Source organism: Plectropomus leopardus, chromosome 22, assembly GCF_008729295.1.
Source record: "Plectropomus leopardus isolate mb chromosome 22, YSFRI_Pleo_2.0, whole genome shotgun sequence".
Lineage (NCBI taxonomy): Eukaryota > Metazoa > Chordata > Actinopteri > Perciformes > Serranidae > Plectropomus > Plectropomus leopardus.
This window is the reverse complement of record NC_056484.1, coordinates 23,651,528-23,671,533: the sequence shown is the minus strand read 5'-3', so window position 1 is coordinate 23,671,533 and position 20,006 is coordinate 23,651,528. Positions and strand designations below refer to the sequence as shown.

General features: G+C 41.6%; 1 protein-coding gene across 2 annotated transcripts in view; it reads left to right on the top strand.

Moving 5' to 3' along the window:
- scube1 (signal peptide, CUB domain, EGF-like 1) overlaps positions 1-20,006 on the top strand; it is a 152,543-nt gene that overhangs the window by 94,742 nt on the left and 37,795 nt on the right. Inside the window, exons 7-8 of one of the 2 annotated variants that reach the window (XM_042511140.1) lie at positions 288-377; positions 12,467-12,583. In XM_042511140.1, the coding sequence (XP_042367074.1) occupies positions 288-377; positions 12,467-12,583 (207 nt within the window). The remainder of the gene's footprint in view (positions 1-287; positions 378-12,466; positions 12,584-20,006) is intronic. The other variant, XM_042511141.1, reaches the window with a different exon arrangement.

The window sequence follows — 20,006 nt, the reverse complement described above, 5'->3', positions numbered from 1 at the left end:
CCTCCCTCCCTACCTACTTGCCTATCTACCTACCGCTTCATTTTTATAAGCTCCACACTGATTCTGATCATTTCATTTATTTTGTTTTGTTCTTTTGTTTGCTCTGGGGGATTTATCATTTGTTTGGGGGATTAACACTCTAACAGGGATTTTGGCGCTTCTTCATCGCTTCTTGCTTCTTGGCTTTGGTTTTTTGCTCAAACGCCAAGAGGGGCTGAAGGTCTGGTCATTTGGGCTTCTCATTAACCTGCTGCTCACTGTTTGTCCCCTTGTCACTTGTGTTTTAGAGAAAGATGAGGCTGCAATTGAGAGCTCTGAGTTCAATGCCACGTCAGTAGCTGATGTGGACAAGCGGGTGAAACGGCGGCTACTTATGGGTAACTCTTTTCTTCCTCTTTCTATGTGTTGCCATGGCGCTTGTGCTTGTATCCCCGACTCCACTCCTCTCCGTTGCTCCTCGTCCTCTTCTCTCTGTCTTTATTTTGTTAATCTTTTTTTTTGTAAATCTTTGATGCCCACTGTGTCTCCCACAGTCAGTTTTGTTGCAACTGTATCTTGCGTGATGAAAACAAAGTAAAAGACGTCACTGTTTTCCTTTAAACTGGTCCTCCTTAACACTATCTACCAAATCTCTGGATGGCTCTAAGGTTTTCTCAATGACTAACATTTACTTTCCCAAATGTTTTGTGTTCCATCCCCTCATTTTTGATTCCTCATGTTGAAAAAATACCATACTACAAACACAAAATCCCTGATAAGGTCATGGACCCAACTAGCCCGATGATTGCTACCAGTACTTTGTGGGTTGCTATGAAAGTTTTGGAGAAAATTCCCAAAAGCTGAGTCCTCAGAAAGGGCTGTAAAGACAAGGGACACCAGTCCCATGACATCCTTGGAAATCCCAGTCCCTTCTAGTGAATCATTTCTTAGGCTTTGTGTGTAGACCAGTGTTGTAGTCAAGACCACCTAAACTAAGTAATCACCAAGACCAGATGGTATCAAGGCCAAGACAAGACCAACACTGGGCTTATGATCAAGTCAAGACCCCAGGAAGACTAGCTAATGTCTAAAAAACAGAAGCTAATGGAAATCTTAATAAACAAGCAAACCAAGAACGAGACAGGGCAAGACTGAGTCAAGCCTAAGATCAGAACAGTGTGAATCCAACACTGCATAACACAATCACTATTAAATGTGGCACTCCTGAAATTGATCTGAAAGATTCAAATTCCCATAAAAACACCCACAGTAAGCAAATAAAGATTCATCTTCATTCACCTCTAGCATGAGAAATGTCTTGAATAAATAATCAGAAAGCATTGCAGAAATGAATTTTATGTATGGGAATTTTCCTTTGTTTTCGATGGGCAAACATTTACAAACATGTAGGCGCTAAAAACAGCTTCACCATCTTTATTTAGTGCTCTTTTGCCGGCAATTTAGTGATGTCCCCACAGCTGTGGTCTTGAATGGTCTTAAAATGAAATCTTGAGTTCCCTTTGTCTGAATGATAAAAATGCATTTAGTCAGAGAAAAGACCTTCAAAAGGAGTTCTTGAGAGCAAGATTGAGCTCAAGTACTACAACACTGGACACAGCTACCCCCTTTCCACTACATTAGCTCTGGCTCTTGAACCAGTACTGTTCAGGATTGATGGGACCATGGTGCTATCTAGTGAACCAGCCTGCATTGATTTGTCTTCTATGGTGGGCATTTTACCCAGAAAACTAGCATGTACCAAATATTATTGACAGCCCTGCAAAAGCTTTTTTGTCTGACACTTTCCCACTGGACTTCTCCACTGTTGCCTTCTCCATCCTCTCTCTCCAACCTGTAGAATATGGCACACCCACTGATGCCATCATGGTTCGCACATCAGGTCAAGAAAGCCCGTTATTTTTTTGGTTCTAGTTAACAACCAACTCTTTGGGTTTTGAACCAACTTAGTTTGGGTCGAAATTCAGTTTTGAACTAGGTGCAAGAACCACAACAGAGCGGCATGTTGGTGGAAAAGGGGTAACTGACCAAAAAGATTTTTGCTCCCAAAACTTTGATTTCTGAGAATTTTATCATCAGATATATCCTAAAATGACTTCATTATCTGCTCTTATGGTGGATATTCTCTAAGGGCTGTATGAAGCACTCAAGAACCTTTATCACCATATTTTAAGAAACCCAGCTCAAACCTGATCCAATCTGTTAATGGACTCTGTTCTGTTTCTGGCTATTGATGAAATGAGCTTTAACATTAAAAAAAGAAGAAGAAAAAACTGGAGGCACTGACTTGGTTTCTGAGGGACTGCATCCACCACTCCCTCCTTTCAGATCCTTAGACCATATTTCAGTAAATTATTGAATGTTTTCTATATGACCAATCAGACTTACCCCAAATCAAGCGAATTTTTTAAACCAAACAGCTGCTTTCTCCTCTACTGTTTTGAATTTAAACTTTCTTTGATTTTCTAAGACAAAGGGTCCATCAGAAATCTGGTGTCCGGTACTCCAGTCTGTACATCATGTTCAGTACTTACTTTTCATTTCAGCAGGTTCTGGCCAGTGTGGAAGAAAAGTGGCGAATTTGATTTTCCTCCTCTCTTCCTATCTGATTCTCTTCTCCCTCAGTTATGTTTTACCTGAATGTAATTTATTTGATTCTCCCTCACTATTCACTAAACTCTGCTTCATCTCCTATTGTACCAGCACGTCACCTGTTCCGATGGTGCTCCACTTGCAACCATTAGCGTTCCAGGGCTGCCAATCTTACGTTTTGTATAATTCACTGAGAGTACATTGGGAATCCACCAGGGATTCAAGTTTTTAATCCTGTTGTAATTCTTTCAAAAATATACCTTCACAATAGGATTCACCGCAGCAGCACCTCTGGCTTGTAATTCAGTGTGTTAAATACATTTTAGACTTAAAAACTGGTCTAAGGTTCAAGACATCTTACCATCAAGATGCCCTTCAGTCCAATACTGAGTAATTAGAACACGTTCTCATCTTAAGTCATCATATATAGCCGCTATGTCAGTGGACTTTCATGACCGCATATTAGACGCCATCTGCTACCCATGTTCAGGGACACTACAACCGAAGTTGGGAAAACAACAAAAGCATGTGGTCAGGATTCAGCAATAAAAGCCTGTGGTTAGGTCAAGAAAAATTTGATGTTTGACTCAACATTCATGGAAGTGAATGTTAAGCTCCTGGGAGAAAGTCAACTCACGCTCGCTGTATAGGGACTTAACAGTTCTTTATGTCATACTGTTTTAAACTTCCGCTGTCCTATCATACCACCGCAACAGGTGTCGTATGGCTGCATTATCAACCGGCACTGCCTGGTGGTGTACCATACTGCTATGAAAGGTAGCCCTCTGCATCTGTGTCTAATTCCAAAATCACAGATAAAGCGGCAATATTTGACAACTGCACATTTAGGAATGATCTGATGTTCTGCTGGTTGTTCCTTGATTTTAACCTCAGATAGAAACCACAGGACAAAGTTTGCAACAAAATAAAAAGTCTTTGTTTAAATTGGCTTGACTATTCAGCATACAGTTGGAGTGGTGATGCAGTTTGGATTTCATGGGAGCTGCAGGCCCACAGGCCCAGCAGGTACAGTGGGTTTGGTCACTGGCTCACATCAAAGTGGTCTTCAGCAGAGACACTGCCCATTGAGACACTGAACTCCAAAGGGGTGCATGGCAGCCTGCTGCCATTGGTCTGTAAAATTTGTAAAGGTCTTCGGATATAATGTGCTAAATAAAAGCACATGCAATCCAAATAAGATCCCAAAAGTATTGGAATTCATGAACAAGATTAAAGGGACAGTTCATCTAAAAATCAAAAACCCACATTTTCCTCCCACCCGTAGTGCTGTTTATCAGTTGAGATTGTTTTAGTGTGAGTGACAGAGTGTTGGAGATATCGGTCATAGAGATGTCTGCATTCTCTCCAATATAATAATAATAGATAACCCACAGACCTTGTTGTGAGCTGTTTCATGTAGGAGCTATTTTCTTTCTACTGAGCTACACCTGCCAAACAAATCACTGCTCAGAAGGAAGCCTGCATAGCACCAAAACAATTATGATTTCTAAACAGCATTACAGGTAAGAGGAAAAATATTTATTCTTTAATTTGGAGGAAACTGTCCCTTTAAACAGTAATTCATGTCCTAACCCTAGTAAATAAACATTTAGTTTGTATGCGCCTCTGTCATGCCTATGTGCATGAACAAACATGTGCTTGCTGAGAGCATAGACGCCATCCCAGTGCTGCACTGGCACAGCCCAAACAGCATCAGTATGTTAGATTTGACACAGCTATCAGTTTGTCTGCTTCCTCTGACACGCAGTGCTCTTGTCTCTGCCCCCACTGCCATCACACTGCGCAGACAACGCACTGATCAACACAAATGGACGTGCTGCCGGTGCTCTAATGAAAAGGCGCTGCTGAGACAAGAGCAGGTGAGAGAAAGCACAGGAGCAAAACGAAAGGGAGTGAGAGAGGGCAAAGCAGAGTAGGAACATGGGCGATATGATGAAAAGTAATTCAAAGACATTTCATGATGTTGATATTGAAGAAAAAATCAGGAGCCAGCTGCAGGACACATGTGAGCAAAGTGTCAGAGACTCAGTGGTGCTACAGTGGCTGTGGCCCTGGATTCCAAATAAACCATCAGCCCTGGACAGATGGGGCTGAGCTGAGCGTTTGCGTGTGTGTGTGTGTGTGTGTGTGTGCGTGTGTGTGTGTGTGTGTGTGTGAGTATCCGTATAGTGTGATTACAGGCCAGAGCAGTGCTGACTGACAGCTGATTTAGGTGCCCATCAAGGGGCAGGAGGGGATCTTGTTGAGTGCTGAAAGGTGATCGTGGTGCTCTCACCTTTTTCCAACAGTGCTGTTACTTGGCCTGATGCTTCAGTATACACAGTGCACATGGTTTCCTCCCCAGCTTTAATCAATAGAACATGTGTCCTCTCACGGAAAGAGCAGTTTGCAGCGGTCAGCGTTTCCATGCAAGGAGTGTGACAGACGTGTGTATACAGACTGTCTTCCTTCTCCCTCCCCTGCCCCTTGCTGACACATTGTAATCCCTACGGAAGAAGTCGCCACCCTTAGTCAGTCTGCCAGAGTTGTGCTCAGCCTCCCTTTACCTTAAATCCTCTTATGTAGCCAGTTCCCTCTTTCTCCTTTCATATTGATTTCATCTAAAGTCAAAGCACACAAAGACTACTCTTTATCAACCACTTGGGTGTAATAAACCAATTCAGGCACCAGAAAAATGTTCGTATTGTACGTTTCTGCAGTCACTGATTCATTACATTTGTACATTATTTTGTAATGGATACAATGAAACTTTACATTTCACAACAGAATTTTCTCATACAACAAGTCTTATGATATCCTACAAATTAGAGTCTCAGAAATGGTATTACATTCTTAATTAAAAGTTATGAAATTAACGTAAAGTTACAGTGGTCAGGTTAGGTTTAAGAAAAGAATCCTGGTTAGGTATCTTTAGGGTTTAGACAAGGAAAGTTACTGGTGGGGTTTGGGAAAAGAAATAAGTTGAGGATATACCTTCAGATGACACAAAATTTACATAATTTCAAATCCAAGTCTCCTGGGGAAAGTCCTGTGTTTTGTGATCAATCCACCACCCCAACCTGCCTCTTAAGTGGACCGCTTGGGACTGTGTCCTTCTTTACTCCCATGGACATATTGCTTCCGTTATCACAGCCCTCTAAAATTTGTGGGTTTTGTGTTCAGACTTTGGGGCATTGCTGTCTGCTTTCAACTATGCTGTTGTTAAGCAGTGTATCCTTAAAAATGGTTTGTTTGATATCCTATGAAAGTAAACATACAACAATGCGTTTGATATCCTACGAATTAGCACCCTATGAATAGCGTTACATCCTTAATATGTAGTTATGTAATTTACATAATCTCATGGAGATTAGGTTTAGGCGTGCAAAGTCACTGTGGTTAGATTTAGGAAGAGAAACATGGTGAGGGCGTACATTAAAATAACTAGTTAACTAGTTCACATGGTTTTGAACACGTGTCAAGGGAAAGTCCAGATATTGTGACCCTCCACCAACCCCAACTGCCTCCTCACGAGAACACTTAGGATTGCTCCCTTTTTTACTCCCATCATTGCATTAGTCACATGATGAATGATGCATGTATGAATTTGGGTGCATTTCTTCAGTCTCTTTCTACTTTAAACAAAAATTATTAGCTCAATTCTGAGACTGTTCTGCAAATAGTTTTCTAATAAATTACAAATATAGCAAATTCTGATCAACCCATATCAGTTTTAGAAGGCTTAAAACACTAAGTTCTGGTTATGCCCCACTCACTTCTGAATTAAACTCCACCCATTCCAAGTACAAGTATAGATCATTTAGTTGGTTGAACATATACAGATAGTGGTGGGACTATCTAATTGTGGTGATCCCGAATCGATACCACTCTCGTGTTTGTACTATAAACATGAGGCTACCACCAGGGGTCAGTTAGCTTAGATTACCATCAAGTCTCTGTCCCAAGGTAACAAAATCAGCCTTACAGTGTTATTACTTTCTTGTTTAAGGTGTAAACTAACTAGCTGTAGCTTTACAGCAGATTTGCAGACTTGAATTAGTGGAAGCATGGTATGTTGTCAGGTTGCTAGTTAAATGCAAACTCAAAAAATGTTTTAATTTGTGAATGAGATGCATGTGTTTTGCAAATGTTGAGCTATTCTACTAATCTTTGCAAAAATTGATTATTGACCTCTGTGCGCGAATAAACATTGGATAACAACAATGTTTATTTTGGGTAGAGGAAACCTAAAAATCATAATCATGTTACCTTGGCACATAATCAGCAGCTCATTTTTCTCAATTTTACCCCTCACATAGTGAGCAGTGGCCGCAGAAAGTACACCAGCATGTGTAGTGAAATAAATTTGGAAGAAATTTTGATCTTATTTTTCCCTTTTAAAAGGAAAAATTATTTTCAAGTTAATTAATCACCCAAGAATGATTAAACATGAAAAGGAATCTCTAAAGACCTTTAACTTGTACTGGACTTGTACTCAACCCCATTCCCTATGTCTTTTTGTTCATAGAACTTTTAAAAATTGGTCCAGTATTGAAAGACAGGGCTGCCATGGCAAAACTGGCTACAGTGTAACCACTTCCAGTCCAACAAAAATGCTTGTCTTTGTAACTTATAGGCTCAGATTGTTTTTTTTGCAACTTTACCGAAAGAAGCCCACAGAGAAATCGTACATTTTTCTGTAACTTTCACTTGTTTCGCTCTATTTTGAGTCAGTGTCTTGCAAAGGAGAACTCTCATTCTGTAATCTCAGACTTTTTAATATTGTCACTATCCGCTAAATATTTAGCCATGACATTGAAAATCGTTCAGATAAAAGTAAGATATATCCCCTGTACTCCAACTTAAAGTACTAATGGCACTTCTCTTTCCAACATTCACTTGCGTTTCTACCGTTTTCTTCCCTCACACAATACAGATCGAAACAAGCAAGAGGTATAAAAAAATGTTTCATTTCTCCTTAGGGTCATTGCTGTAATATGAGACACTCATAGTAAAAATATGTGCCTGTCAGTTGCAAAAACCACCACTTATAATGGACAAAAAGGCACACCTGCCCAGAGCGGGCACACCAGCAGGTGTGCCAGGCTGGATTACACTGGCCGGGTCTGTCACATGATGCCCATGGGCCCAGAAAGACTTTTTCTCACTGACTTACATTAGGAAAAAACGCCTGTAAATCAGTCGATGAATTTTATGCGAACTTCAAAACTTCTGCAAAATGACTCATTTCACTATCAAGCTTTAATCCATTCACTTCCATAACATTTGGAAAATCTAACCACTGAAAGTCTAAAAAGAACCACAAGGGTAAAATGTGTGATAGCCATTTAAGCTAGGGAAGTTCTAAACTGGAAGTCAGTCGCTCCGCCGGGGGTAGTTACCTGCTTTGGCAAAGGGCACATGCTCAGTGGACCCCATGATGCGGAAGGTCAGAGTACTTCAATACTGCGGAAATAGTATATTAATGTTGTGTCCAGGTTTTCTTAATGCATCCACAGCTCGGAGTGGTTCCACTGTAGCCTGTATGGCCCTTGTTGGCTGCAGTGCTCTCTCTCAATACTGAAACAGTTTCAAAAATTGTTGTTCCAATGAGCCACTTCGACACAAAAACATAGGGGAGAAGATTCAGGTTAAAAAAAAAGATCCCCAAGAGTTCCCCTAATCCACAGTTTATTGGAATCCAACATTGGTGATTTCAGTGCTAATGAGAAAGAAGTTACATGCAGAAATATGCTCTGCCCCACACACACACACACACACACACACACACACACACACCCACCCACACACACACACACGCACACACACCAGGCTAGGATAAAAGTATGCAGGGTGAGATGGAGGGTGTGGAGGCATGAATAGGGGGCTGAGGGGGTTACGAGGGGCTTGTCCAGCACATCAATCAGGCCTGGCGATGCGTCTGTGTTCCTGTGCTCAGTGTGGCCCCGGGGCTGGGCTGGGCGGGGCTTGGAGAGAGAGAGAGGGGCTCTGAGCAGGACTGTGCTCACCCTCACGTAATAATAGGGCCAACTGTACTTAGTATAAATCACTCCGACCCATAAACACCACCTCCACACACATCACGTCTGCTCACATGCACAGAGATTGGTATTGACTGTATACACCTGTGCAGGCACGCAGACCGCAAGTTATTAGTAACCTTACCAATACACATTCTCACACACACTCTTGGAGCCAAGCTGGGGAGTGGAGAGGGGACAGGGGGTCCTCTTTTGTACCCTACAGGGCTCATCAGACAGGCTGCCTGGATGATGGAGTGTCTCTCCTTCCAGCCTTCCTTCCTCTTTGCTGTTTTTCTATGAAAGTCCCTGCCTCGCTCTAAAAAACTTCTCCATTTTCAAATTTGAACTGATTTGCTATCTGGCCTTAGAGCTCGACCAGAGAGAGAACTCCACATGAAAAGGATTGCAAATGATGAACCCAGAGGTTTGACGGATAAACACAGCGAGGAACAAATGCCTGATAGAAAGCAGAGATTAAGCAAAGAAGCGGTGAGACTGATGTTGTTTGGAGCTGCATGAAGAAACACAAACAAATTGACAAATACCTTCCTGTTCCTTGATAGAAAGCATCAGCCATCCTGGCTCCAATGTGTTTGTGACCATGCATTGTGAAAGGCCATTATGCTAATGCCTTGACCTCTAGACGTGGATTTGTTTGCTAGCCTGAAAAGGCCTCTGCTATTTCCCTCTTCACTTCTCTCAGCCACACAATCTCACGGCCTTTTAATTAAATTGGAAAAGCTGCCAAAGAGGAGGGGAACATCCACCATTTACATGTTGCTGTTGTCCGCAAAAAAGCCTTTGAATTCTAAATGTCAACTTTCATTCATTTATTTTACGATGCTGTTTGAGATTTAAACATTTGGGTTTTAAAGGGGGAGTTTAGAGGCCCGAGAGCTACAGAAATGTCTTTAAGGGGTAATTTGGTTTTTCTGGAATGAAATTGTATGAGGTACCGACACGTTCTCATCCCAAGTCAACACATGTTGCTGCTTCACAGTCGACTTCTGACTCTACATATAACACTGTAGGACTCCTTTTGCTCTTTATGTTTCGGGATGCCGCTAGCGTGATGTCAGCACAAGCACATGATGGGATTATGCTTCAGGTGGTTATATTAAAACATCACATTCATACAAGAAGCTAACACTGACTCCTGCTGGAAAGTCCAGTTGGACCCATCCATTATCAGTCTTTCCTGCCCTTCAGGTGCTCTGCACTTCTAACGTTACGTTGTCATTGGCAGTGTTTCAGCATGACACCATCCTGCCACATTTCATGTGCTCTCAAGTCATTCCACCCATGCGCCTATCTTGCAGATGAGGCAGGTGCCATGTGGCCGTCCACTGGCATATAATCACACTGCAACCAGTTCTTTGTGGCTGCATTCTCAGCTGGTGCTATTCAGCAGTGTTTCCTGCAAACGTGAAAGGTGGCTTTTGGCATCACCATCTTACTCTGGGAGCACTGTAAAAGCGGCAGTATTTTACGAGTTCGGAATGAGAATGGGCTGGAGGTACTTATCCTAACTTAGTGTTGCCAACTGGAGGTGTCATTTGGCACGCACAGAATTTGGAGAAGCAGGTAGGAGTCCGACATGAAAGTTAAGTAATGTACTGCTTTAAATGAGGCCCTCAATAGTCAATAACAGTTTAAGTGTACGCTAAATTTAGAGTATTTTCCCTGCTTTACCTCATTGCACACAGCAGTTTCCCACAGGGAACTGAAGTTGTTATATTGCTCTCTTTTAAGTCGGACTCTGTAGTGAAAACTAGTAATTTAACAGGAGCTGCTGGTTTACCATTGCCTCCAGTACCAGTAACCATTGCCAGTAAGTTAATTTGTATTACTGTGTGATTTTGGCAAAGTGGATTAGTTTGGAGTCCCCAAAGTCACACAATAACACAAACAAACAAACCAACACATTCTCATCTGAAGTGGTGGTTAGGATTTGGCAGCAAAAGCATGTGGCAACCAAAGCCACACATCAACAAAAGCACATGGTTAGGTTAAGGAAACAAAAGCTAGTGGTTAGATATAGAAAAGAACATCATAGTTTGCATTCATACGGGAAGCAAACAGCAGACCCATCCACCACCTCAACCTGCCCCCTTACAGACCATTCAGGACCACCTCCTTGTTTGCTCCTGTCAGCACATTGATCATGTGATGGCAGCTTTACAAAATATGTGGGCTGTATTTTGGTGTATTGCTTTTTGTAGGAAAATGTAGGAACAGTGCATGAGGCTAGCCTGGTCTCAAAGATGCTGTGGTGAACATTTGGTTAACCTTTGAGAACAGAAACAACTCAGCTGTTGTCAGTGATAGATCTGTTTTGGCTTAAAACACCCACATTGGGGTTAGGGTTAAACAACTGGTTTTGTTATTTCTTTGTCTCAAACTGTGGTCTGCAGCTTGGCAGGTGTTCCGGCTAGCCCTTTATGGACCTTCCAGCTCCATTTATTGCGTTGTTACTGTCAACGTTTCAACATGACACCATCCAACAGCATATCATACGGCTGCAACAGGTGCCATCTGGCTGCACTATGAAGTGATGCTGCTTGTCCACGTATCTTACGGCCACACCATGAATCATGCTGCCATGAAATATCGCTTTTGGCATCAGTGTCTAATGATGAAATCACCTATCAAGCAGCAGTATTTGATGACTTTGAAATAATAATGGGCTAGAGTAACTGATTAAGGCAGCGATAGACCAACAGTTTCTGTATTTCTCTGAAGCTGTTAATGGTTAATTGCTGTCTGACAAAATATAAAGCAAAGAAATGACATAGTAAAACTGCTTTAGGTTGCTAAAATTCTTTTTTTGCTGCTGGCCCCCTTCCACAGCAGTACATTGCTTAGCTTCTGTTTCTGCACCCCTTCACTTCTCCAGTTTCGGGGTGTGCTGACAGCCATCCACTTTAGATTATACACTCACCATGAATAAGTACCTCATACAACCCCACTTTAAAAAATCCCAAACGATCCCTTTAACTTTCACCTCATTCACACAGCAGCAATATGTAGGACTTTCTGTGGAATTACTGAAGTCAAACCCACCAAAGGCTGAACAGTCACTAACTGAAACTTCCTTATTAGGTATAGTTTCATTGAATCCCTTTCAACAAACATGAGTCAAAGTCAAAGTTCAGCCTCCTCAGCACTTCTCCAGGCCTGTCGGGAAAGTGTGTGCTGAGCTTTGCTAAAGCAACAGCGGCCGGGCAGGTGAGCTAGAGTTACCATGAGCTTGTGTTTGCTTTGGGATCAGCTCAGGCAATATCCACAAGTCCCAGCAAACCTTTATCTGCGCCACATACAAGAACATTTTTCTGGAGTCAAATACGAGTGTGTTCTAGACTTACAGCACTCGACCCTGAACTAACTTTATTTTTCTATCTGCTCACATTAACCCCATCTTTTTCTTTGTGTTAACTGATTTCTTGTCATGTTTGGAAACAGGAGCAACCTCTGGGCCAAAGAGTTCACCTTCCTCTATCAGCACAGTGTCATGTGTTTTTGTCTTGTAATGATCCCCAGCTGCCATTGATAAACAAATCCTGACTTTCTGTGTGTACAAACACTTTATTTACCTGGATATAAGATGTCTCTACTAGTGAAAACTGTGATGTAATTTCTTCATCTATATGTTGACAAAGCTCCATGACAATACATAATATCCTACTATGCTGTCTTTTGTGTATTTTTCAACCGCATGAAACTTTGTCTCAACCCATATCACTTCTGTTTCATGCTGTTTTTGAAGCAGGGGTCACATTTTAACAACCCCTTATTCTCTGTCTCTTTCTCCACCTCTGTCCCGCCATCTGCAGAGACCTGTGCCGTCAACAACGGCGGCTGCGACAGGACGTGTAAAGACACAGCCACAGGGGTGCGCTGCAGCTGCCCTGTGGGATTCACTCTGCAGCCCGATGGCAAAACCTGCAAAGGTTAGTAAATCTGTGTGTGTGAGGGCTGCTGTATGGTCTGTGGTGTCCAGCTGCTGCTCACTGAGCACTCAGTGTATGCAGAGGTGCACCTGAGCCTGCTTCGGCTGCTGTCTGAGTGATCCAGAGCCAAACCAGATCCCAGCAATCCGCTTCACTACCAGCTGCACAGTGCTCCAGTTGCGGTCACTGCCACTGCTGCAATTTGTTGTTGTTGACTTTGCCGCTGAGCATTTCTTGACTTCCACCAGCCCGGCGCTTGACTTCAATGATAGTGGACCGAGGAGAAAGCTGCTGCAGCATGCACTTTAACATCCCAAATATGTTATTTTATTGTTTTGTATAAACAAATAGCCCGATTGAACGAGGCTGACCAGAGGGTTCTACAGGCAGAGGTGCTTTATTCAAGCAGCACTGACAGGGTTTGGTTACATTTGGTTACAATGATATATTAAAAAAAAATTTGTACATCCATATGTCCTACTCTCGTAAAGGCAATAACCAGAGAACGCCTTTAGTAAATTTCTTCAAATTTGGCAGAAGCGTCCACTTGGACTCAATGAGGAACTGATGAGAATTTTGTGATTAAAGGTCAAGGTCACTGTGACCCAACATCCATCTTATTTGCATGATATATTTCAAGAACAACTTGAGGAAATTTCTTCAGATTTGATGCAAACATCCACTTGGACTCAACAATGAGCTGATTAGATCTTGGTTGTCATAGGTTAAAGATCAAGGTCACCGTGACTTCCTCTGTTTCATTCTTGTCAACGTGATATTTCAAAAGCTCTAGGGATTTTTCTCATTCAAATTTGGCACAAACATGCACATAGATTCAACAATGAACTGATTAGAATTCGAGGGAGTTTTTTCAAATTTGGTACAATCATTCACTTTGACTCAGCGCTGAACTGACAAGATCTTCATAGTCAAAGTTCAAGGTCACTGTGACCTTGCATCTGTCTGATGCTTGTTAATGCAATATCTTAAGAATCACTTAACCTAACAATTGACAGATTAGAATTTAGCAGTCATTGATCAAGGTCACTGTTACTTTGTGTCTGTCTCATTCTTGTGAGCATGATATCTCTCGATATTTTATTGAATTTGCACAAACAACTACTTGAATTTAAAGATGCAATTAAACAAATTTGGTGGTCAAAGGTAAAGGTCACCTCACAAAACATGTTAATGGCCAAAACCCAAGAATGTATTCACTAATTATGACAACATCTCACACAAGTGTCAAATAGGATATAATGATGAGGTGACAAATTACACAAAAGGTGTACAAAAGGTATACAAAAGGTCAAAGGTCAGCTTCACTGTGACATCATAATTTTCTGCATAAACACTTTTCAGGCTCAACATCATATCTCAGGGACAGAAGGGGAGACATTTCGTCAGATACTGAATTGGTGACGCCAATGTTTAAACTGTGCTGATGTAGAGATCTTCTGTGCTGTTAGGGGGAAGTTGGGTGTGAAGCATCCATGTTTTTACAGACATGGATGGAAACTGTAATAGATGGGACAAAGTTTGCAATCCTTGCTCCCTGCAAACATGCATGTTAATATGCAGTTGAAATTTCAGTACAATATTTGCTCTTTTGTTATCTGTTCTCCATTGCTTGATAAGATATCACAGTTCAGGCATTCAATAAGCAACTTCATACTAAAACAACAGTAACGTTGGATGATTTGATTAACTCAGACTCCTGAAACCTCATATTAGCCTCAGATAAAGTTTTGTCTGCATTTTTGCACAATGAGAGGACTGTGCATTTCATCTCACATCAGTGCATTTGGAGGGAAAAGCTTCTGTAGGCAGAAATCTGGAAAGGCAAAAAAACAAAACAAAAAAAATACCTAGCTGATTTGCAAGTACACCTTCCTCTGGCATCTTTCTCATCTCTATTCTTTGCCCCTCCCGCTAGATAACCAAGGCCATACGCACATGCTTCATACAGTAGCTGTGTGCAGTAGCAGTGTTTTGATTTATTTCATCTTACTTCATTGAAGAGCTGCCTGCAGACGGAGCTTCTGTCAGCATCTACTGCAGCTCTGTGTAATGGCAGAAACAAAAAAGGTTGCTGATACAGCAGGGAGTCATGGCGCTCTGGTCTCTGGGGTTTGCACTGGCTGGTTTCGGGTAGTTGTGGCTGTTCTGGAGCTGCTGCCTGCTCTCTTCCTGTTAAGTTGGTCTGTAGCTGTGGGGAGCTAAGCATAAGACATGCTGTGATTGGAGGCTCTAGCTAATGTTAGCTTCATAAATATGAACTCAAAGCTGCAGCCGTGAATGTTTCAATGAGCAGAAGGCTAAACTATTACCACATTTTCCCTCATCTCTGAAACACTTAGCTGATATTGCTGAGTGTTTTATTCAGCCTGTTTTATTCTGAAGTTGTCAAATACTGCCGCTTTTGAAGTGGTTTTGGTGTGAGATCCTGACGCTAATGGGGGAATGATTCCAGCAAGCTGTATGTATCTCAATGTTCGTTCTGACACCTTGGCCCGGCAATTGAAAAATGTTGAACCTGTTCATCAAGCAAATCAGAATAAAATGCATTTGCATCTCTATGGCTTGGATAGTTTTGACACATATTTGATTTCTATACTTTGATTCACATGGGCGTGTACAGTGGATATTCTCTGAGTCATGTTTGTTTGGTAAGACTACCTGTAGAAGCAGCACATTCCTCTGCCACATGTGCATGTGTGGTGGTTGATGGTTAGACCTCCTCTGCTTTCCCTCTCTGATGGAGAGATGGAGCAGTGGTGCACATGTGAGCAACATAGTTAAGGAGACAAGAGAGTCTTTACAGCAACAAGGTGCAGGTCATGTGACAGCAGAATGACTCTTTGAGTGTCAGACTCTGTGCACTTTGTGTGATGTGAGCGTGCTCTGAAATTGTATAATACTGTTTGTGTGTGTGTGTGTCTCACGGAATGAGTGTGATCCAGTTTGAGAATGTGGCATGTAGGTGTGTGAAATCCTGGAGCCAGAGCTGTCTCAGGCCTGGCAGGCAGACAACGCGTCGGCAAACTTTGAGATGTTTGAACAGTGAGGCCCACGCTGGCCACCGTCTCTCTCTGTCTCTCTCTCTCTCTCTCTCTCTCCCCCTATGACATACACACCCTCACACAAACAGCACCATCCAGCTGTGGATCAGCAGATGTACTCAACTAAAAGACAGGACAAATCAGTCAGTCAGCCAAAACTGTAATTTATTCTAGTCCATGCAAAGAGAACACGAACAAGCAACCTTCACATAGGAGGGCCCAATCACAGTGGTTTCAAACCCAAAACCCTCTTGCTCTGAGGTGACAGTACGCAGGTTTCCATTAAGACTCATACTGCACAAATTGAAATTGCGAAGATAAAATATGCCAAATGGAAACATGTCATTTAAAAAAAAAAAGCAAAACTCCCATTTATTGCAAAAAAGCTTTTATGCTGTCATGAGGTGATATTTCAGCCAATTCAAAAAAGCCATATTTTTCAAAACTGCAATGGAAACACTTTTTTGTCTTTTCTAGGTCACGTGATGCTATGGTTATGTGCTTGTCAGTAGGAACTGGCTTCCTCATGATGCAGCAGGTTCTACAAGAGGTGTTATAGCTGTTATGAGTTGTTGTTATATCACATAACCCTTCAAAAGTTGAGCAGATCATCTTGAAGTTTTGAATCCACAATTCCTCTGTGAAATTGTGGACTATCTCCTCCCAGAAATCCCTCATACGTGGCCGCTCCCATATATAAGAGGCTTGTCTTTCCATTATGGCTCCATAACACGCGTACGTGGCCTTGGATTGGAAATAATGAAGGCTAGTGCAGTGGCTGCAATAGAAACAAAGCTGCTGATGTTTTGAACATCCATCACCATGCTTCTTGGAATGTTATCAGAGGAGAAGTAGCAGAACATCACTCAGTGGAAATGCAATCATTTTGTAAGTATGTTTTAGTGACATTTCAAAAAAATTCAAAAAAGTTTTGCACAAATCTGTAATGAAAACCTGCATAGTGTGAACCACCATCACCGGTTCTGTCTGGGCACATTCACATTTGACACCGTCCAGCCGTGTTCCAGTTGGACGTGGAAGGCATGCTTGTTCGGAGTGAGAGCACGCTAGTGGACTGTGTCGCTCGATAACGTCACCTGACTTCCAGCCACTAGAGGGCTTTGTCATCTGTACATAAACAGATGTTTTTGGGCACTCAATAAAACAGTTGATGGGAGGACAAAATGAAAAGCCATGTTCATGAGGCCAACCGTTCGGCTCCAGCAGCCCCTCCAGCAGTATCGTATGCCGACATGCATGTAACACTGCTGTTGCATGCTGGGAGAACGTCTCATCCACTGCTCTGATGTCAGGTTCAAACCCAGCAGTTTGTGCGAACACTTCCAGTCTGTCTCCATGGGTGATTTGTGTTCCTGACAGAACCCAGCATTTACAGTGGTGGAAAAATGAAAAGTGGTCCCCTCTTTTTTGGGCGCGAGTTGAGTGGGGAAGATGGATAGGAGTGTAGTCCAGCTGTGCCCCGCCCACATAATTTGACTGTGGATCAGCCCCCGGGCTTCATAAATCCCAGTGCAAGGATCAGCACTGAGGGGAGCTGAGAGACACAGAGCAGGCAGCGCACATCGATCAGAATCTATCAGCCGGGCAACGAACAGGAAGACAACACTCACACTGATGCAAACACCATACTTCTCTGAACACACACACTGAGTGGGCTTTATTTCACCCTGCAGCCATATTACTACCAGACCTAGGACATGCACAGGACATTTAAACTGCAATCATGGCTGCAGTGAGAGATCACCCATAGATCTCTGAAAGGAGATTTTAAACAAGTGTGGCTTTACTCCACTCTAATCTTTTCAGATCACTACAGTGAGCCAGTGATCAAATATCCATAACTGTACAGTGTGTTGGATGCTGGGTGGAGCTGAGGTGGAATGTATGAGTGGCAACCACATTAACTTCATGGCTAAGAGACAGGAAGTGAAGTTTGCTTATGTTTAAGGCTCAGTTGACCCACATGACCAAAAATATGTATTTTCTGTATGTCATTTAACCCTTGTACAAATTGGTTTGATTTCTTTCAAAAACATGGAGAGGAGATGGTGAGCAAAATTTGCTAGAATATAGTTGACGGTTTTAAGAAAATTACCTGAAAAAATGCAAAAGAAGAAGAGTAAAAGGGAAAAAAAACAGGAAAATGAGCCAAAAAAATTCCAGAAAATTTGAAAAATAATATATCCTACATTTGTCTTTGTAACATAATTTTAATAATATAATTAGAATAATTATGTATATGCTTTATGGTGAATATGGCATGGTGTAACCATGGGAGCATGAAATGCAGTCCTATTCTCGCTGCGAGTCTCAGCTGTATTGTTACACCATTCAGAAATTGCTACAGAGTAGAGTCGCTGCCTGTGTACCATACAACATCATGGTCAGATTGGTGTATAGTTAAATCATTACACAACCAAAAGCCATGGATTAACAGAACCACCTGGACATATGGATAATTATTAAGCAGCAGCTGATAATGTTGGAAGATGCAAAAAGGACTAAATCACAGAGCACAAGTTAAAGGAGCTGACGGGATCACATTTAACTAGAGTAATAAATCCATGTGAAACATAAATAATTGAATGACTAATTGATATCAGTATGTGATTTCTAACTATACATTTAAGCCATCAGGATGCTCCCATCTGATCATTTTCTAAACTGATTTTGTTGTTCTGTTAGTCAGGTTCACAATGTTCTGACTGCAAACTTTGTTCAAAATCTTTAGGGAGTTTAGAAACTACACCTTTTTAGTTTAAGTTTAGAGTGTGACAAACCCCCAAACCAATGTTTCTATTTCTCCATTTCCAAGTCTCTGTGATAGCCATCTTGGACTTTCAAAATATCCTGCAATATCCTGTTTTTGGCTGGATCTCTAAATCAAATTGGTGTCTATCATATCCAAGTGATTGCCCTTGGTTTATATAGATATTTGACTGAATAACAGTTATATTTTTTGCCACTGAAGGTAACACCTGCACAAAGTTTGAACTTTTGCCATTTTTTAAATTCAACATGGCCATATTGAGCTTTTGAAAAGAATGACAAGCTTAGTTTTCATGTTCCTTCTGTTCTAAGGATTCCAAAATGGTATACAGTAAACCTTCAAATAAAAGCTCTTTGCTAGCCTAGTGTGGCGACACATTTTGACAAATAAAGGCTGTCTCAATTAGAGGCCTGCTCTGGTTGCCATGAAGTTCATCTTTATAGAAGTTCTTCTACACACATGGTTACCTTGGTAAGATTCTCTACAGTTCAATCATGCCATTAATTTTACTGAAACCATGGGCACCGAAGAAGACAATATTATTGGCAACAAGAAAGATGCAAAAAAAAAAAAAAAAGAAGAGATTAGCAGATGTAAAAGACTACCATAAAACTACAAACCTTGTCCCAATTAGATGCCCGGATCCTTTTACTAGCCCAGTATGGCGACACATTTTGCAAAATAAAGGCCTGTCTCAAGTAGAGGTCTGGTCCAGTTGCCGTGAAAAATTATTGTATAGAATCAGATGTATAAAACTGGGGGGTTACCTACCTGTTGGAGTTAGCTGCTTAGATGGCACACACAAATGTAACATTTAAAATGTTATCAATAAGGATATGCTACACACATTGCTAGCTTAGAAAGATTCTCTACAATTCAGTCATTGAGTTAAGTGTACTGAAATCATGAGCACCAGAGAAGACAGTAGTACTGGCAGAGTGAACAAGTTGCAAAAAAGAGGTTTAAATAAGCAATTTGATTGTATTTCCATCTTTGCTAAGCAACAGTTTTGTGTGAAAGGAATTAAAAGGCCGTCCTATACAGACACCTGTCCCAAATATAACCTGCTGAGTTTAGTGATCATTAAGTTTTATGATAGTTCATCATTTCCCCAAGAATTCTAAATGAAAATACACAAGGAATCAGATATATTCCAGCATGCAATGGGCAAAAGGCAGGCAGGTCACACCCAGTGGGGCGGCTGTGACTCAGAGGTAGAATGGGTCGTCTGGTTCAATCCCCACCTCCTCTGGGCAACATGTCGAAGTATCCTTGGGCAAGATACTGAACCCCAAATTGCTCCTGATACTGCTTCATTGCAGTGTGAGTGTGTGTGAATGATTTCTGAGTAGCAGGTGGCACCTTGTACAGTACAGTACAGTACATTTACACCAGTGTGTAAATGTGTGTGTGAATGGGTGAATGTGACATGTAGTGTTAAAGCACTTTGAGGGGTCAATAAGACTAGAAAAGTGCTATACAAGTAAAGTGCATTTACCATTTACACATGTGGAAAGATCCCAGTGTCTTCAAACTCAGAGCCATGTTTCTATAAGGTGACTGTGCTTTA